The 16,262-nt window shown below is 41.7% G+C and overlaps 1 protein-coding gene across 3 annotated transcripts in view; it reads left to right on the top strand.

The window, feature by feature from the left end:
- Positions 1-15,266, top strand: part of gal3st3 (galactose-3-O-sulfotransferase 3) — a 30,109-nt gene extending 14,843 nt beyond the window's left edge. For 2 of the 3 annotated variants that reach the window (XM_026353351.1, XM_026353349.1), the window contains 2 exons: positions 9,448-9,550; positions 10,618-15,266. In XM_026353351.1, the coding sequence (XP_026209136.1) occupies positions 9,468-9,550; positions 10,618-11,938 (1,404 nt within the window). In that variant the 5' untranslated portion in view covers positions 9,448-9,467 and the 3' untranslated portion in view covers positions 11,939-15,266. Of the gene's footprint in view, positions 1-5,825; positions 6,015-9,447; positions 9,551-10,617 lie in introns of those variants that run through there. The other variant, XM_026353350.1, reaches the window with a different exon arrangement.
- The last annotated feature ends 996 nt before the right edge of the window (positions 15,267-16,262 follow it).

The raw sequence follows: 16,262 nt of genomic DNA, 5'->3' as shown, positions 1-16,262 counted from the left end.
CTTCACATATTTTTGTTGTATGCGCAGCTCTTCCTTGTCATGTCTGGATGAGCTCCAGACTGAAATCATGCTTGTTGCATATTTTTAATCATATTTTTTTTTAAGTTTCATGTTAGCATACTGAGGTTATACTGAGGCCCAGCTTCACAGAACCACCAGCATTGTTCTAGAGCGGGCTTTGCTCGAAAACAACTAGTGTGAAGCATGTGTACATTAAAAGGTATATGGTAAAAATGTGTAGCTGAAAACCAAGGGTAAATGGTGTTAAATGGAAAAAAGGTGTGTGTGTGTGGGGGGGGTAGTTTCTGTTTGACCAGTCATCTAAGCTGTAGACGACGTGGAGTGTGTTTATATGCAAAGAGAAGTCATTTGACTTCATCAAAAGGAACATTGTCTTCCTGATATTCGCAGCCTCTAGCTCTTGTTCTCTTCCTGGATTTGGCTTAAGGCACTTGCTGGTAAGAAATAATCTCAAAGGGTTTCATCAATAAGCAGACAAGTACAAAGCCTGATGCTGATTCTGTCCACTCAATCAGTCTGAAGCCTCTTTTTTTTTTCTCCCACCATGTTCGCTTATTCTTTGTTCGTGTTTTTCTAATCTTGTATTTCTCTCTTGCTGCCTCTGTTCAGCGTTTCCTCCGCTCGTTCCATTTTTTTCTCCTCCTCGTCTCTCTCTCATCACTCTCTCTTGGGGGTCATTTAGGGTGAGATAAAGCCTGTATCTTTCTGTCCGCAGGGAGTCTGCCCTGCAGCCAGTAATGATCCAGACACACTCCCAGGCGCACTCATGTATAAACATACAATAAACACATGCAAGCATGTGCAGCTGCGTACTCGCCTTAACATACGTGTTCCAGTGCAGACAAACAGTTGATTTGAATCTGTCTTTCTCTACGTCAAGAGATCCAGGAACAGGTTGGGGCAGATGCTTAAAAAAGCACCTTGGGGACATTGGCCAGAGAGCCCTGACTGTCTTCACTGTAAAGATAAAGGGTTGGAGGGGAGACTGACGGAGAGGGGAAAAGCCCAGCGCACAGGCGAAAACAGAGGAGGGGGAGTCAGTAAGGTGCAATTCAGATTAAAGTAATGAGGACTGGAGGGACACAGTGGGGAGAGAGTGATAACAGAAAAAGCACTTGCACAGATACAGACAGAAACCGCGATGTTTCTCGGCTCAAGGCCTCCACAAAATAAAAAGTGTTTCATTCACACTGATGCATCCCTGAGCTGAGCTCCAATCTCCAAATGCAGAGGTCGGAAACAACGCTTATCGCCAAATCCAGGGGGTCCAGTTTGAACTGTAATGTAGATATGAGAGTTTGAGGCTTTATACCACACAGCAATTTACAACACTACGAGGACGGTTTTATACATCTGGAAGGTTATCAAGGAGGAAATCACTGTTTCCTCAAAGTCAACACGAGTTTACATTTTGCATGACGAGCCTGCATTTGTCCCAGAAGCCCACTGTGGCAGTGAGCTTTGGGCAGAAGAGAAGACAGAACATAATAAACCCACAGGAGTGTTGAAGATGAAGCAATTAAAATACAGGTCAATTAGTATGATGTTAAAATATTATATAATATTATAAGATTTAATTAGTAATTAGTTCAATAATCAATGCAAACTTTTTCCAGAAAATTGCAATGCAAAGCTGTTAGTGAGTGTAAGCTGACACAGAAATAACAAGTTTTATATCTGCATATATCTGTTTGGTTTTATGAAAAGCATTATTTGACTGCCCCTAGCATTCACTTTCATATTTGACTGAAATTTACCTAGCTAGGATGCAGACACAATTCTATACATGGAGCAAAACAAACACAGACAACAAAAAAATTATGATGAAACTAAATGACAAATCGGACAGGAGGACACAAATACACATATATAAACACAAAATACCTTAATTAGTTATTATGGTTTTGCCTGACTTTTAGTTTTCTGATTTCAAGCCCCATTGGGAAAAGCAAGAAGCTGAGGTTTCAGGCCTTCTAACTATGATACACTCATCTCTGCAGGTTAAATATAAAGCAAGGAAAAACCTTTATATTGATGTACCCATCTCACTCCAGTATGAAGTGGGTTTAAAAATATCTCCACTCTTCGCTTTACCAAATGGCTTAAAGTGTAGAGGTAGAGCAGAAGAAGGGTGGTCAAAGATGCATAATAGTGGAAAAACAATCGAGCCTCATATCTCAGATTGATGTTTAGGATTTCAGAGATAAAGCCTTAGACGTAAGCAAACAGCCTTCTTGGAAAATTATTGGATTTCTTATATTGCCCAGAACAGCCTTTGAGGATTTCTTAGAACCGGACCATGCTTCTCATTCACCCTCATTCATCCCGCATCAGGATTTGTACAGTAGCTCTCTACAGTGTGCTTCACAGTTTAAAGAAGGTCTCAGCATGGACTGCTGATTACAATCTTAAATCATGAAAAAATAAATCAAGTCTTTGTCCGTAAACAGCTGCAGATATTAATGGTAAGAATAAGCTTCCGTGTCGGGCTGCAGCTGTTATCAGCTCCATCGCCCCTCCAGTTGTTGTTTCTTTTTACTCCAGCGAGGTCGCCTTGTGAAATTCTACACCTTGAAAACAAAGTCAAGCCCGAGTCACTGAACTTTGCAAACAGTAATAAACAGATGTGATATCTATTGATCCCTGCAGGGCAGAAAATTGCTTGGCTGCACTGGGAGGTTAGAAATCAGGGCAAGCAGTCCTCGAGCTGGGAGGGATCCCGTGTCTAGTTCAGGGACTTTACAGCAGGATGGGAGCCGGATCGCCCGGGGGGGGGGGCTTGGAAACTAGTATTTTATTTGTCTAGATATGATGTTTCTATCTACTACAGCAAAGAAATGTAATAATAATAATGTAATGTAATCTGAACTGCTTCTGTGTTTTCTGAAAACTCACTAATGGTTTGAGGTTTAATGCCCCTGAGGAGAGGTCAAAGGTCATCACATGAGCTCAGTACAATGACAAGATCATACAGTGAAGCAGCTGCTGTTGCCCCAGAGGACTAAGCATGAAACTACCTTCATACGCTTATTAGGCTGCCGTGCGTGTGTGTCTGGAGGGGAGTGAGTATGTGTAGTGAACATCTGCGTGCGCCAGCCAAGTGTACAGGGACTAAATTTGATATTTTTGTTCCCGTATCACATGGCGTGTGTTTTGTTTGTCTCAGATGCCTCTCTTGAGCATTACCATGTGTATTATTTTCTGATTCTTATTGTGCGTATTGTGCCAGTCTGTCAATAGTAATTCTCTGTTTTGCTGGCTCGCTATTGTGCTGTCCGTAGAGACCGGAGCTCACAGCGTGTTCAAACTTAACAGAAACCAAAACTCTTTCAAAACTTCTTCCATTTGTTTTCATTGACAGTTTGAAGATACCACAGTTTTACACAGCAGCAGCAGGAAAAGGAAAAAAAGACCTCTGGGAGAAATGAAGGCAAACTGGCAGAAATATAGAGCAGAGATAGATAGGAGGAGAAGAAATGAAGGGGAAAGAGGGGAGGCAAAGTTAAAATCATCTGCAGGGAGAATTTCAGAGAAATGTGAGAGGAATTCCTTCATACACCTCCATCTAAAAGCCACACAGTGCTCATGGAAGCTCAGACGCATTATTCATGTGCTGTATGTGAATGAAAGTTATTGGTGAAATAATGTGAGAACAGTTTGTTTATTAAAGCTGCACAAAGCCACAGTTTTCTTTGGGTTACAACAACATGTTGTCTGTTACTAGTTGTCATGAGCTCTGAGCGTTTTAGTGTCTTTCGGCTTGTTGCTTTGACTTTATGACCCACAACCCTGCACTGAAAGCTCTTCTCTTTTAGCTTTTAGAAGCTAAAATACTGATATTCAATTAAAATGTATTGTGATGGCTGCAGTTACACATTTAGTTTCTGATTCTGACACCAATATTATGACCCCAAGCTTAAAGAAACTAACCTAACCCTTGAAAATATGCAGAAATGTCTATAAAACAAAAGTAAAATAATCAATATGCGCAGATCACTCATCATCGGAGATTTAATTTTCTCAAATCTCACCATAACTAGCATGGACTGTTGTTCAGCACTGGATAAAACACTGAAATGCACGTTTTAAATGTTTTATGATGTTTTATGATGCTACCAACGTGTGCAACAATGGAAATGTAATAATCCACTCTGAAGACTATTCTGAAGGTGGTTCTTTACCTTCATGTGATGTGTTGAAATCCTTTACAAAACACATCTCCTTGTGGATTAACCCTCACTTCATCATTAAATCGATACACAATACACTGCTTCTGTCTATCCCCTTATTTTAAATCATTGTCTGCTAACAGAGGGATTTAGTTTCCTTTCACTATGCTTTCATGTCTGCAGCGATCGTTAGAGAAACCTAATCAGACCTTTTTAATTAAAGAGGCCAGAGTGTTGGTGCAGGAGGAGAGAGAAGGAGATGATGGTAGCAGACGAGGGTGGATGAAGGGGAGAGGTCCACGCTGCCCACTGAAAGCCACTTCAATCCCTTTCTTATTAACTCTCTGTGACACATGATCTACCTCCACTTTCTCACACACACACACACACACACACTGTCAGGGCTACGAACCAGCTCCTCTTACCACAGGAACCAGCTCCTGCATGTCTACTGCATGAATTCATTGTGCTAAAGATGTCATGTTACTGCCTCCCCTCAGCTGCAGTGCTGCATCTGAACCCGTATGGCTCGGCCTGTTCTTCTCTTCATTAATGCTTCATTCAAATCCAGTATCACGCTGACATTTTCTTATGCAAATGGGACCTAACCCTGAGCACAAGAAGGCAGTGTAACTAAATGTAATTGACCAGCCTAGAAAAGGTGACATTTCTTAGAATAGTGGTGAAAAGTTCATCCTGCTCCACTTCATGCAAGTGTTTTTTAGCTATAAGGATGTTAATGGTAGGCATATAGCTGTGATAGAAAATCTCCATTTAATTACAATCAGGGTCGTTTTTTTTATATATATATCTACAGGTTATAACAAAAACACCACCTGAAGGTGCAGGAAACACAAGCAGTCAGACAGACACGGAAAAAAACAACATCTAAGCCACTATAGTTGGCATTAGAGGGAAAGTGAGCACCTAAAACATTTTATTAGTATTTTGCATACCACTGCTTAAATTATAAACATAATGAAAAATGCTGAACCTTAAAGAGCAGCATTTTCTTTCTCACAGAAAATAAAACATCACACATTGTTATTAAATAGTGTTTGTTAATAGTCAGTATGGTGAGCAGCCTATAGTGGCAATAGAAGTTTGTCGTACTTTAATTCACAAGAAGAACCTAGACCATCTAACACGGAGACTTTATTAACAATAACTTATCGAAAGTCATCTCCAAGTTGTATAAAATCGTGCTGGAGAGTCTGTCACCAAACACAGATGCTGTTAAACCTAAGTGTGAAAAAGACTTGGAACTAGTAGTTCCAGTAATGAGGACTGCTCATCTATCTGTGTGAAAACTCCTGATTGCTCTTACGGGAGGCGCAAAGTCTATGAAATCAAAATGCCACACAGAAGATATTACGAGATAGCTTTTGTGTGAGTGTTAGCATTGTAAAAGGAAGAAGGCATTTTTTTATATTGTGGTCCTGTAGTATTTTACAACCATTGTGTAAATTATACAGGAACTGTGTCAAGACAGATTTCCTGAAAGTCGTGCATTTAACAGTAGATAATAAACAGTAACAAACAGTCTGGTTTGTGGCAAACCTCTGGATATAATAAAGCTGAACAAGGTTTGTTCAGATTCAGATTATAAACCAAACCACTAAAAACACATTTCCTTAACAACCTTGTTTTAAAGCCAAACAACATTTGACCAGTTGCCTCAATAAGAAACATACCAGGATGCTTAGAAACGCTCTAATGTCATGTCCTTAAAAACAAAGGGATTAAAAATGGATCTTAAAAAACAGACAAGAAGACGCTAAAGACGTCTGAGACAGACAATGAAATGCAGAGATTTACCAACAGGTAAGAGTTGACATTTTCACTTTCAGTCGGGCATGTTATGTTTCTACGATTAGCTAATAGCTAAACCAAACAAGATCATTAGATCAGACGATGGCTGATCATTATCAGCTGAACGCAGTAAAAACACATTAGTACGAACCTGCTGCACAAACATCGCGACAGGTGACTTTAAAAACATGTAAACAACCAAGATGGCGGCCGCCGCAGAGACGACGTGCTCAGTTTAGCGAGCACATGTAATCACGAAGAGGGATGTAGCAGGTGTTTTTAACCACTTTATGTACTCATCCAGAATAATACGACACAGTGTCTTAGCTGGATGTGAACTCTATGTCAAAAACTGAGAAATGAACCTTGTAAACACAGGTTTGTATGGGTGTGCCTAATAAAGTGGATAAGGTGAAAATGTTTTTCAATCAGCTCCTGTAGGTGTCAGGTGACTGACAGTAAGGAGAGGATGATGTGAGGAGGGCACCCATATGAAGAAATGCTCAACTCGGGCACAGTGAAAGAGAAATAAAACACAAAGTGTGGCAGAACCACATTAAGGTGTCGTGTTTAATGTGATGGATTATCTGGCTCGGGCCATTTTCAAGTCACCGGAGATTGTTTTTCATCCTATACAAGATGTAATGGCAGCAAATGGCTTCTTCCGAAGGGGACGTGACGAGGGGTGTGTTCACAAAAACAGGAACAATGTAAAGGAGAAAGGAAACATGTTCAGAAAATAGAACATTTTATTTATTAAAGAGGACAAAGGAACCTTTTCCCAGCCATAAAAGTGCAGGGAGCTGTTTTCAGACGTGCCTCTGCAAGGTAGAGCTGTAGCTTGTCTGAAACATCTCTCAAAGCCACTACGCACTTGTAGCAGAAAACAATTTCAGCATGTTACCCATAAAAGAATACATTCATAACAAACTAAGCCCTGCACTGAAAGCCAAATGCTTTTTCAAGGGCTTGCTGGGCGAGCTATTTCACACTCTGATATTAGTTCGAGATGTGACATGCAGTTGCTTGTGCTGCCTCAGAGGAGTCTAAATTTCCTTTTTCTCGTTCCAATTTCCAGTGCAAATTGTTAAATGACGAACGCAAAAATCATTAGCCAATCACCCAAAAATAACGTAGTAGTGCGTGGAACGATTTAACAAGCCAAACTGTCTGTTTTGTGTTTTTTGTGAAATGTGAAAACTGATTGCTTTTACATCACAGAAACTGATATGTTCTGGAGTATTGTGCTGTTGATTAGACAAATCCATCCATGTGTAGATGCCTTCTGGGGCTCTGTGAAATTGTGATGGACAATTTCCTGACATTTTAAACACCCGACAATCAGCAGAATTATCAGCAGATGAATCGATAATGATGATAATCATAGTCGCAGCCCTTTGCAGCTGCAGAGACTTTACCCTCATTTGTGTGTGTGTGTGTGTGTGTGGCACTTTTGCCCTTGCCGAGTCTTTGCACCCCCCGATTTTCATCAGTGTGCAAGTTATGGAGAGACCCAAACTGTTCACTCCTCTGTGAAAGAAACTCTAAAAAATAGTCAGCTATAGACTACAGATTAGGGTTTGAATATGCCCCAGAATGGCTGAGTACGTCGGGGTTATGAATAAGTAATGACCTCCCTTCCCACAGCATCTGTCAAGGTGCCCTAAAGCAAGGCATATGATGACTCTGGTTGTACTGGAAATCTCCAAGATGGTGTGCAGATGAATGGGTGCTTAGAAAAAAGCGAAATCACTCCACTGACATTTGTTTTATTAAAAAAAACAACAACAACATGTGAACATGATCAAATCCAGTGTGGTCATCAGCAGAGCAGAGGACACCACAGCATTAACTGGCCAAGACCGAATCAAACTGTGTGTCTTCAATAATCTGTGCATCAATTAGTGGGAGAGCATCAGTGCTTGTTTAGTATTGGAGCGGGATTAGTGCGTTTGTGCATTTGTGTGTGTCGTGTGTATTCACGCGCGTTCTTATTGAGCACAGCCGCTGAAGCAGCACAGTCCCAGCTGTTCATGTGCTTTAGAAGTGGAAAAAAAAAGGGAAAGAAAAACAAATGTCAGTATTTGTTTCTCTCTTAATCTTCTACTACTCAGCACGAGGTCAGCTGTCAACTCTTCACTGAGTGCTTAATTACTATTTGGAAAACATGTTTTGATTTTACTTGAACTCTGACCTCTAGACTGTAGATTTCTCCACAACTGTTTATTAATTTGCACATGAAGTGCTTGCATTCACTCTTTCTATACTCTACTGTAATTGTTTTTCTCCTGTCTTTTGATTCACCAAACATTTCTGTAAGCCTCATTAACATTTGTGACAGTTACTTGAAAATTTAAATGCATTTGATAAAATAAATGGGCTAAAATCATCAGCAGGTTAACAGCTGACAGCTACTCTTTAGTGTTTTGGATATGATATAACATTTTATATAACAACAGTTTTAATGATTTAATGATTATCGCTTATATTTAGTTGCAGACTCAACAAAATTCAATGGTGCAGTTCTGGTTGATTTCAGAGCAATGCTGTATTTTTGACCAAGTTTAAAAATGACCAAAATCCATAGTTGTGCAGGAAACCACTAATGATCCTGTTTACAACCACAACCAGTAGTCTCCTCCTGATCCATCCATGCTTAAAATTAACACGCTCAAGCTCCTCCGCCATGATTTGGATAAAAGCATCCACCAGACGGTGTTATACAGTGTAAAATACAACTGCTACGAGTAACAGGACTTGGCGTGCTTGTCTGCTGGCATGTCCACAGATGACAACAGAACATTGTAATCAAAGAGAGAGACATCGGCCATTGTTATGCAAGTGAGACGCCGTCAAGAGAGCCTTGGACTCTTTCCCAGGTTCCATTGCTGTTGTAGTGTTTCAGCGGCGCGGGTCAAGTGACACCGAACACTCTCGCTGTGAAGTGCTGTTGGTTTTTTCACATATGCGTGTTCCTCATTACTGACAGGGGCCTAATGTACAGGGCCATCTGTGCAGAGTTTGAGCCAAGAGATTAGAGAAGGGTGTAGCAGTAAATGTGACTCTTACAGCTGTGCAAGGTGATGAAGGTATCATTCATCGAATTATTACGGAGTGACAAAAGCCACGTCATGCTAATGGATCCCAGCAGTTATTTGCAAAAGAAATCCTTCTCACCGTGTCCGTCTCTTCCTCTTGGTCACTTTCTCTCTTCCCCTTTTGTTCCTCTCCTTTCACACCTCATTTCTGCCTCCATTCATCGTTTCAATCTCTGAACCTCCCTCTCATTTTCTCCTCTTCTTCCCCAATACCCCCGTTGCCCATTTTCACCGTGACTCTCCCTCCGCCTCATTCTCATTTTTGCTTTCTCAGTGCTTTCTCACGCTTTCCCAGCGTTACCTTTTTGTACTTATTCACCTCACTCTCGCTTCTCTGCCTCCCACAGTCCTAGTGAGGCGCAGAAAGATGTCACAGAAGAAGATATTCCTGGTGTTCGTCGCCATCAGTACTGTCAGTCTTCTGCTACACCATGGGGGCCACTGGAGCTGGTGAGTGATTGAAACACGCCCACACATATGCAAACACTCTCTCTCACATTATATAACCTCTGTCTCTCTGTAAGCCCATGTGGTGCTAATTACAATGAAACAAAGTCTTTTTTTCCCTATAAAGTCAAATTAATGGAAGGACCACCTTATTTTAATACTGAGATGTGGAGAGTTTGTGTGTCGATGCACTTCCAAAAGGGTCGAGGGACCAATTATAAAAGTAGAGGGATCGTAGATTTTGACAGCTCTGTATTCTGTTCTCATACCCTTTTAATTGTAAAGGTTTGCTCATAAAACCTTTTTGCTGTCCTGCTTTACCCTGTCATCCTCGCTCTAACCCTTGTCTCTCCACGTTTCACATACTGTGAAACTTTTTTTTTCCACTTCTGTCTGCAGTGAGCAACTACGTGCTGCAATACTGCAGAGCATTCATTATGTATGCACCTGGTTCTATGTATAATTGGACTTTACTGTGATTTTATATTTAGCTCCTTTGTTACAGTAAAATTGTGACATGAATATTCATTCAATTCAATTGTGGCGTAATAATTTCTCTTAGTAATCTGGAGTTTATCTTGTTAGTTAAAACACTGTGTATAGTTAACGTAACCAGATGTTTCAATGCACATAATAAATTGTGGCTACTCTCAGTGCATAGTAGATAGCAGGCTGCAATTATTATCCCCTTTCTTTAAAAACCAGCGTGCATGTCATTAAAAGGAAAGTAAATAAGCATAAAAAATAAAAAATGCCATTTTCCATTAATTAATGTATGTTAGATAAATCCGTCTTGTCATTTAATACAAACATTGTGTTTGGTTGTGTTCAGTAGGTCAGGAAGTGTTAATTTGGATGTCAGAACTTTGTGAAGGATAACACAGTCAATAAATGATGTATCACAGAGCCAGTATGCAGTACAGACTACTCAGGCTCACCTTCGTTTTCATATTACCTCTGTCCCAGTTTGCATCCCTTTCATTTTCTCTAAGCACTGATCACTGTCTGTCGGTGTCTGCAGCTAATGAGCTTTCAAATAAATTGTTGCACTTTATTATTTCTTCCTCCAGGACCTTCGAGGCCTTCCACCTTGGTTGTTCTGCCCTTCGCTCCCATCCTGCTCCGGGCTTGAAACCTAAGCACACCAATGTGGCCTTCCTCAAGACCCACAAAACGGCCAGCACCACCATGCAGAACCTCCTTTTCCGCTTTGCAGAGCGCAACAACCTCACAGTGGCGCTGCCTGTGCAGGCCTGCAGCCACCAGTTCTGTTACCCGCGCTCTTTCACCTCTCACTTTGTCCATCCACACACGCTGCCGCCGAACATCATCACCAGTCACATGCGCTTCAGCAAGGCGGAGCTGCAACGCCTCATGCCGAATGATACAATATATGTCACAATACTGCGAGAACCCAGCTCCATGTTTGAGTCCTTGTTCAGTTACTACAACCAGTACTGTCAGAGCTTCAAGAGAGTCCCCAATGGTTCTCTGGAGGCGTTCTTAGTGGAGCCCTGGCGTTACTACAGGCCAGAAGAAAAGGACTCAATGTACGCACGCAACACCTTGACCTTTGACTTGGGCGGAGACAAGGATCGTCCAGCAACAGATGTGGTGTATGCACGGGCCTTTGTGGCAGAGGTGGAGCGTGTTTTCTCCCTGGTGATGATTGCTGAGTACTTTGATGAATCTCTGGTCCTGCTTCGCCATCTACTCTCCTGGGATCTGGATGATATTCTGTATGTCAAGCTCAACATGCGGACACCAAGCTCCAAGCGGAGCCTGACCCCAGGCCTTCCTGCCAAGATTCGTGCATGGAATTCCTTGGATGCACGTCTCTATGACCATTTCAATGCCTCACTGTGGCGCCAGCTGTCAGCCCTGGGTCCAGCCTGTGTGGCCAGGGAAGTGAGACTCCTTCGGCAAGCCCAGGAGAGGCTCATGAGAAGCTGCTTTGGTGGGCGGATGCCGCTTCTCCGCTCAGCTGCACAGATCAAAAACAAGGATCTCCGCCCTTGGCAGCCTAGTGGAAAAGTCGACATTGTGGGCTACGACCTCCCAATAAATCTCAGCAATGGGTTCTCAAGCCAGGCCCAGGAGCTCTGCCTCAAGCTCATCATGCCAGAGGTCCAGTACACACGGGTTCTCCTACGTTCCCAATCGTTACGCTACCGTCGAGGCTTCCAGCTCCGGCCTCCACAGCATCCTCTCCAGCAGCCCGTACGCTCAGTCATGCCTCGGCATCCTCAAGTGCACCACATTCAACCGCTACATGCAGTCCCAGGCCCTGCCTCAGGAACAGGGTCCACCTCCACCTCACAGCCTGCTGCGGGAAATCAAGGTCCGATCACAAAGTTAGGGTCTAAATCCTCACAGACCCAAACCTCATAGAGGGGAAAACGGAGCCTTCAATAAAATGTGAGAGCCCAACAGACTGCACTGTTCTACCCATCCTAACCCACAAGACAATGGTGGTTGGCTGGCGGGGGGTTTGAAACAAGGGTGTCCTTGGGAAAAGTCTGGGTTGTTCCTATAAACAATGTCTCTCTTGTCCCTACCAAACAGAGTTTGTGATAAAATAAATGGGGAAAAAAGAGGGAAAGGAAGTCAGACATATCTGGACTTGAACATGGGGGAAATCCACACTGGAACTTGTCTCTATTGCACATCTCTGTACGCCTGACAACAGCGGATGGAAGAGGGTTTTAGGTGAAAGTGGGCCTTTGAAGCAAATCTGTTATGTGCAACCAGGACTCAATAGGGAAGTGGCGATATCGGGCCTATTGTGAGGCACAGAGTGTGCTTTGTGTGTATCACACTGGTATAATATCATGTTACTGGCTTTCATTCTCGGTTTCTCGAGCTCTCTTTTGCTCTCTCTCTCTCTAACATATGCCACTTAAAGTCCTTGAGAGACACATAATGACATAAAGGGATCAACTGTCAGGACTGCAAGGACCCTCCTAAGAGGCCAGACGGACATTGAGATCACCATACCGTTAATAAAGCAGCACAATTAACAACTCTTCTCTTTTTCTTCTCTTGCAAACTCTAAACCTAAAGCAGTGGAGGGCAGGGGCTTAAAAAACAGAGAGAGACTTTATCCAGAGGGTAAGCCTGAAAACTGCTGGATACTCAATTTGGCCAACCATTATTTCTATAGCTCACAGGGACTAACTTGTCTCCTTAGCTTGGATGCTTTTGTCCTTCTTCCCTTGTGTCAGCCTCGACATCTTGCTTTCTTCACCCCTGCTCACCTCTGTTTGCAGTCTCCCGCAGACCACCAGCTGAGATCACATCATGCTTCAGAGAGACTTTGCGTCGAAGGCAGGGTTTCTGTGTGCAAGGTTCTATTTTTAACCTTGGGCATTATTGCAATAAGATCCCCCCCCACCTACAGTATGTTTCCCAGTATATGAAGGTGTGGAAATAATAACCTACCAGCAACCATGTCATAACGCACACGCTGGCACAAGCGTTAACGTAAAACAGCCTGACAGGACAAAGAATTGAAGCCCGTGGATTGAAGTGTTTGAATATTTAATGGTCTCCTCTCGCGTCCGTCCTATGGCCCATGCTCTTGGGTTACAGTGCTGTACGTTTTTATAAAGGACAAAGTGGACCGGGCGCAGGCTGCAGATTTTAAACCTGGTCTGTGGTCCAGCTGTGTTGGCCGGGAACTTAAAATGTCATCACTTAACTCAGCTGTGATGCTTTTTGTTTAATGCATTCTGCTCATATTTAATGTGTCATTTATGTTCTTTTATTCCTCCAGTGATCAGCAGGGTACTGCTAAGTAACTGTGGGGCGGAGGAAGAACGTCTGTCTGTCTGTGTGTGTGTGTGTGTGTGTGTGTGTGTGTGTGTGGCTGCCTCTGCCTCATGTTGTATTTTTTGCCATGGCCAGCTAAGTTGGCATGGCAACAAAAGGAAATTGTGTGAGATTTATTACAACGGTGTATTATTTATTATCCGGACTTGAAGAGTCCCTTTACTGTATTTGTAACTGTTCTCTCACTGGATGAAGACCATGGCATCCAGTCAGCGGAGCATCATGTCGCTTCAGGCCACAGAGATGGAACAAGAACATGTGGCGATGGGATAAAACATTCATTCTGTACATGTTCTACCTAATGTAACGCTACAAGGACCACTACTGAAAACTGCACATTGAAACAAGTGTTGTCGCTTTAAAACGAATCTTGCATCCAGCAGTGCTTAAGTGCTCAACCACACGAGGCTTTTGTGGTTGGAGTCCGTCGCCCTGCAGGTTATAATAATGAAAAACACACAAACCGCTGCTGCTCCGACAGGAATAAAAAGTGGAGTGGGTGGAAAAGGAGACCTGGGTAGAGGATATACAAGTTGATGAAAAGGCTGTGAACATTTGAATTGAAAATGTGCTTAACTGAGCTTACTGGGGAACCTCAGCTTTAAAAGCATAAGATTCACAGCTGTTTTTTTTTTTCTTTTTTATTTGATTTTATTTATTTACAGACATTTGTAAATGTGTTCAGCTTTATGTGATGAAACTTTAAGATACATACACTGTAAAAATCAACAACAACACTCATTAGTTCAAATCACTTTAAAAGATAAAGGTGTTTCTGTGATTTTTCTTTTTATGCCGTCAACAAATCCCATGAAATGAAAAGACAAAAAAAATGCATTTATTGTTTTCAGCCTCAAGAGCATCGTTTCACAGTGTCACACAATGATCGTATTATTGGGTACTGTAGTTTTTTTTTAGCAAAGATGAATAATAAACAAGTAAATAGGGGATTATTTTCAGCCGTGGATGAACATACATGTAGTGATTTAGTAAAGCAGAGTATTTCCAGCAGCAGCAGCAGACTGTGCATATGTGGGATCAAACTACACTACAGTGTAGAAGCCAACAGTTGCTCAGTATTTATATTAAATAATCGAATTACAACAGTATGAAATTAACAACAATGTGAATATATAGGTTCAAAAATGTTAAATTGTGATTATTCCAACACAGTTTTTCAAATTAATCTGCTTAGTTTTTTAACTCAAAATGTCTTTTACGCCTAGTTTTATCTCACTGCTCCATTTGTTCTCAATGTCCACCCCAGCAACACACAGAGCAGAGCCAGTTACGAGGCTGAATGATGGCCTGAATCACACTGTGGAATAAAACAAAAACTGTTCAATCACTGGATTAAATGAAAAAGGACCAGGAAAAGCAAATCCTGTTAATGTGAGAAGAAGTAATGTATGGTAGGGTAAGGTAGTTTTACATTTTTCATGAGCTGTGTCTGTATTTTGAATTATTATTTTATAATGTCTTATTTATTTATTCACTTATATTACATGAGCAAATGTGGCGATCAGTACTTTTAAGCCGATGTTTACTGGACACAGAGGTATTTTCAGGTAATGCACATACTTGAGTACACTAATAAACCGATGCTCATATTTGCAAATACTTTTCCTCCAATGTTTCACTGGAAGCAAGCTGAGGAAAATGTCTTCATTTCCCCTTTAGTTGCTCATTTATGATCCATTTTCCCTGGCCGTGAGTCCGTCTAAGTGCTCTTTTGATGGTCCGAGTTGTCCGCCCAGCTGTTCTTCTTCTCGTGACAGAGGTTCAGTAACAGTCACGCTGTCATTAAGTGTTGGCTTTTCTTCTGTTCTAGTAGGGCTGTAAAAACATTATATTGAAATCCACACACTGGCTGCTCCTGCTTCTCTGTCTAGAATGACACTGCATTTTTCTTTTTAGCACCAAATGAAACTGGACTTCTTTCTTATTTCAGAGTAATGTTTTGTAATGTCTGCTGAGCCCTGCTGTTCATTGTTGTCAGGTGAAGAACACATACTTATAATTTTCTGACCACATTTTCCTCCATTCCCTCTTTGATATGCTCATCGTTTCTTTCCATCCTTTGTCATGAACTTATCTGTGAACTACAAAGAATTACTTTTTATAAATATATATATATATATATATATATATATATAATATGAGTTTTATGATTGAGTAAAAGAGTTTGGGTGGGTGACGGGGCTTAAAACAAATGGCCAGCGACAATCAGAGCTAGGGGCCCCAAAGCTTTGTAATGATGGATGGTGATGAATAAAGTTTGAGTGATTTCAATTCATCTGTGACTGAACGTGTTTTTGTCTCTGCAATTTCTCTTTTCGATGCAGATTTATTCAGATACGCACCGACACGAATTATTCCGAATATTAGAGCAATACACACGCGCGCTCTCTCTTCATCAGCAGCAATACATAACGCACAGCGACAGTTGCTCAATTAAGATTCTGACTCTAAATGGTTTCTATTTCCCTGAAGATCCAAACCAGACATTTCAGCCTGCAATCAGTCGTCTGAAATTACCTCCATTCAGCACGCCTGCCTAAATGAATGAACAAATTGCTTCTCACAGGGACAAAAACAAAATGCAAAGCAGCGTGTTTGATATTACTGTGATTGAAGCAATCACGATGTTGTGTCCGCTCTGCCTGTCTGTCATTATGGCCTGCTGTTGCCATGGCGGCGCCCGCTGTGAGGTGGCCCTCCGGACCGACTCTTTGTTTTTCCTCTCACATCTTTGCTGCTCTTTTTCTTTTTCTTTGGTGCCTTTATGCGTCTTGTGTAGTCACGCTTAATTATAAGTATCATTATCATAATTGCAGTAATGTAATAATAACATAGTGACCACATGATGGACAACATACTAGGT

Source organism: Anabas testudineus, chromosome 18 (assembly GCF_900324465.2).
Source record: "Anabas testudineus chromosome 18, fAnaTes1.2, whole genome shotgun sequence".
Taxonomy (NCBI): domain Eukaryota; kingdom Metazoa; phylum Chordata; class Actinopteri; order Anabantiformes; family Anabantidae; genus Anabas; species Anabas testudineus.
This window is presented reverse-complemented; position numbering and strand designations above follow the sequence as displayed.